The 4478-nt window shown below is 40.6% G+C and overlaps 1 protein-coding gene and 1 pseudogene across 2 annotated transcripts in view; both read left to right on the top strand.

Moving 5' to 3' along the window:
* The window catches only part of TEOVI_000884700 (Trypanosomal VSG domain containing protein, putative), a gene marked incomplete at both ends in the record, with an annotated part of 1524 nt that extends 1471 nt beyond the window's left edge, over positions 1 to 53 (top strand). The window contains one exon of the mRNA XM_067220230.1: positions 3 to 53. Coding sequence (XP_067076331.1) covers positions 3 to 53 — 51 coding nt within the window. The remainder of the gene's footprint in view (positions 1 to 2) is intronic.
* A 3226-nt stretch (positions 54 to 3279) lies between these two features.
* TEOVI_000884600:pseudogene overlaps positions 3280 to 4478 on the top strand; it is a 1311-nt pseudogene continuing 112 nt past the window's right edge. Inside the window, exon 1 of the mRNA in view lies at positions 3280 to 4478. This exon is cut by the window's right edge and continues 112 nt beyond it. Coding sequence covers positions 3280 to 4478 — 1199 coding nt within the window.

Here is a 4478-nt window from a genome sequence, read left to right as displayed (position 1 = left end):
CGCCCTCACCGTGGTTTCTGCTGCATTTGTGGGTTCTCTTATTATGTTTATAAAAGATTTTTCTTAATTGTATAAAAATTTTAAGAATTACTATGTTAACTACAATTTGATATCTTTTAAGACCCTTTTTAGAAAAATATTTACAAATTGTGAAATTTTAAACTTAATAAATATTAAAATATGTGTAATAGTAGCCTATGCGTATAGAATAATAGGGATATAAGCTAAACAATTAGCGAGATTCTAATTTGGTTGTTTTTGTGGATATTACCTAAGGTTATAATGGTTATGATGGGAAAGCGTTTTGAGTATACATATGCTAATATTATAATAAAAATACTATAGAAGGCGAAAAGTCCATGAAAAATAGAGTAAATTAGTAAATTGAAAGGATGAAAAGAGCAATAACAATAAGTGAGGGAGTGAGATAGAGTAAGAGAGAGAGAGCATGGGAACATAATTAGAAAAGATGAAACAGAAAAAAAGAAGGAAGTGAAATATGCGTAGTTTATACAAAAGTGTGAGGCCAGGAATCATCATATGCCAAAAAATTATGGAGAAACAAATGAGAGAAAGACAGAAGGTAATGTACAACAGACAGTCAGTCACTAAAACTGCTGTAAAGACGCAGTCCGAGTTAAAAGTACTATGTGGAGTACTGCTTATATGTTTACAAGATCTTTTTGACATATGTATTTCTGCTACTCTAAGCATTATCGTGTTCACAGAGCAAGATGACACAGCGAAAATAGCTAATAAGTGCGGGCTCCAGTTCCAAACATACATCCCTCGCAAGAGGTACCAGTCACGAGTCTGAATAGGTGGAAAAAGGAGCTTGTGGTTACAGCCAACCCTTCAGAAAGCAATATAAGCGGCACCAAACTTACATAGGGCAACAACAACGAGAAGAATCAGTCGAAGCGGAGAAGGAAGGTGAGAAATAAAGCTGTTTTTTTTAGAAAGATATTGTGGAGGCAGAAACTCTTAGTGGTTGCTAAATTCAATAGAAATTGAAAAATTATTATATAGTGACGGCTTGTTGTTGTTGTCTATTTTAAAGCGTGTAAAGCCGTTAAAATATGGTATTAATTGTAATTTTATAAATTATAGATGATGTAATTTATGGTTGTACAATGTTCTTCATCTTATTGGGCAGAACACAATAAACAGTAGCCGTTTATAGGCAGCAGTGCGTACACCTTACATTTTTTGTCAAAAAACTAAAAAGGAAGAAGTAACGGAAAGAGGAGATTGAGGCAATAGCGGAGATTATGCTGCATTCGAGAGAACCCTCCGTACAAGAAGATACAGAGTTTCTTAGTCTGTAAGACGTACAATAATGAGACTACATGAAAGCGAGTTGACCGCCAAGGCAGACGGCAATGTTTGAGTCTGACTCAGTGGTTAAACCACCAGCTTCTATAGCCAATAAAATATCACAAAAAACAATTTACACCAAAAATGCAGTGACAAGAGCAAAACATTACCCACCTGGGTGAAAAACATTCCAACTAGTAAATTATTTAATGCTCAGAGACATGATGATAGTACGCTGTTAATTGCTACCCCAATTCGCTTTTCAAAGGAAGCGACAAACAACATTCTGTGGTTACAAAGGAAAAACCATAAACATAGGGCGGTCTCGAAGTAAAAAGCGCACAAGAAGCAGCAAGCGGATTTGGCTTTATAGATATGAACAATTTTTTGATCTTTAAAGATACATACAACAATAAGTTAAAAGACTTTGAATGGATATTTTATAAATTTACAAACGATATTAATTATAGTTTTACAAGCTGGTATAAGCTAGAATTCAACGCAAAGATCATCCTCATGAAAAACAGAAAACAAAGGCGATGATAAACTACTACTACTTCAGCAAAACACGAAGAAAGCGCAAGACAATTGACTGATACCAATACACCTAAAGTCGAACATGCAAAATAAAACCTAAGTGCCAACTTTATCAAATCAAAAGTTGTCGAAACAGCTTCCTGAAAAATATAATATCCAATGGCAAAGTTGGCATAGATACAGTGCTCCTGAAAACGAATGAATAGAAAAATACAGCATGGAGCGCGTCGGCATACCTGGCGGGAGAGCTTGGGTTCGTTCATGACGGCAGCAGAAATAGCGCAGCTTTTCACGATCTTTCACGGCTACATCAGCAGAGCCGAATGCGAACCAATAAAGCAACCATAAAGGAACAAGATATGAAATAAAAGAACCGCGGCATTAAAAACCTAATATAAGTGGGGCTGCACAGCTCAAACTACACGAACACGACGCACAGAGCATGGACTACAGCATAACAGTGGATAGCCAGAATAAAGAAATTAAAAAGAAAAGAAAAACAAGGAGAAATTCAGCAGAGAGCACAAAATAGAAGCGGGCACGGCAACAAAACCGGCTGTTCATTAGCGAATAACGAAAATGTAAGAAAAAACAGCCAAATTAACGACAGCAGCGCAGTGAAAACACTGCGACTTACTAAAAACCGCGATGGATGTAAAAAAGCAACTAAACTCTGCTTTGCTCAATAGGAAAGAAACTGGTGATACAAGAGGTGCGCTTTTTGACACGGCAAGAGCCAACTGTGTCAAATACGACTTTCCAGCGTTCACCTCAATAAAGTTAGGCCTAGCTCTACTCCTTGAGTGAAATTTTGCAGAAGGCCTTCGCTGCAAAACTCGTGGTCCCCCAACATACAATTCAGGCGGGAAGCCACAAATGGCGAGCAAGCAGGCCACGAGTTCAACAAAGTAATCTGCAGCAAGATCAAGGAAAATAACCTAGTGGAAGCGGAGAAACTCAAAACAGCGCCGAGTACCGTAATAGCGTTGATCTGCAATATAACAACTGACTGCAACATCTATCTCAAAACTTACACGTAACTCTTCATCTCGCGCCAGCGTCAACGCAAACTTCACAAACGCATGATATTGCAAACAAGAAACTGCCGTTGTAAACATTAGAACTAACTGCAGCACTCGATTATTTACGTTTTGCACACCCACTTCCAAATTAAAACGGTGGAAATTACAAATTTCAATCCATAATGAAAATATTTTCTCGGTAGAGGAAGTGAGCAACACAAAAAATACAAAGAGGCGGAAGAGCAACATATAACACCAAACCGCTTTAATGATAGAGAAAGTCAAAAAACTTTTTATAACACCTATATCCTTTTGTTTAAAATAAAGGATACAATCCTAGAGTAAGGAAAAAATGTCTGCTCAGATGAAAATACAAGTTACAATGGCAGCAGTAACAGCGCTAAGCCTGATATTCGCAGGCGCAGACGACGCCCAAGCAGTTAACATGGCAGAATTAAAAGCGGTATGTGATTTAGTGAAGCTTATTGACAGCGACACAGCCAAGCTTCCGACAGTAGAAGCACTACAAGGCGATATCGACATACTTCGCGCACTAAACATGTCAACTGCAGACCCAGAGTGGCAACAACAATTTCCAAAAGAAGAACAAACAGGCAAAGCGGGCCCTGACCCGTGTCAGTAGGCCAGCGAAAACCCAAAGTGTCATCCTGACTGGAAGCAATGGGCGAAAGACAGCATAAAAGCGGCAGCCAAGGGAACAAAACCAAACGACCTAGAAGTACCAACAGCCAAACTCGAAAGCCCAGAAGGGCGTGCAGCGTCGATAACAATAGAAGCAGCAGCAGCAGCGGCCATCTACGAGCTCGAAAAGTTTGAGAGCCAATATAAACAAGATCTAACCGATGTAGCAAACAAAGTAAAAACAGCAATAGGAAAGGCGGTCTACGGAAGCGCATACACAGTAGCGACACCAACACCGGCGTGTCCGACCGCAACAGGCAGTGACAGGCAGACAATATGCAAAATGCCAAATACAGGTGCCGCCCTGTGCCATGTTCTAGCCTGTCTCTGCTCCAAAAACAGCGATGGCACGATGACGGACGATGTGTGTGGCGACCCGACAACACAAAGCGTTACAAGCACTTCGCCCAGCGGCTACATAACGGCAGCAGCGGAGCTCATCAAAGTGTGTCAAAAGAGGCTGCCAATCAAGCCGACTGCGGCCTACATTCGAACGCACATAGCGAAAATACGCAGTATGCTGAAAACGAAAGGCAACAGCGCAGCGTTCGGGGTGGTGCTGGGCGCAATTGGAACAACAGCCGACTGCAAAGACATAGCTAACACAGCGTGTGCAGATTTCACGACGGCGGTAGCAACGAAGACAAGCAGCACCGTGGACGAAATCCAATGGGAAACTCAACTAAACAATGCAGCAGGCATACTAGACAAAGCGGACGCAGCAGCAGCGGCACAAAAAATACTGAAAATACGACTAGCCGCATTGAAAAAGCATGCGGAGACAACCTTCGAACACTTGGTAAACACGAAAACAACGAGTGTAGCAACACCATCGGTAATAAGACAGAAAACGCAGAATCAAGAGGCGCTGAAAAGACAGGAATGCGAACAGACAGAAAA

Source organism: Trypanosoma equiperdum (assembly GCF_001457755.1).
Source record: "Trypanosoma equiperdum strain OVI genome assembly, contig: ctg_1087, whole genome shotgun sequence".
In the NCBI taxonomy this organism is placed as follows: domain Eukaryota; phylum Euglenozoa; class Kinetoplastea; order Trypanosomatida; family Trypanosomatidae; genus Trypanosoma; species Trypanosoma equiperdum.
This window is presented reverse-complemented; position numbering and strand designations above follow the sequence as displayed.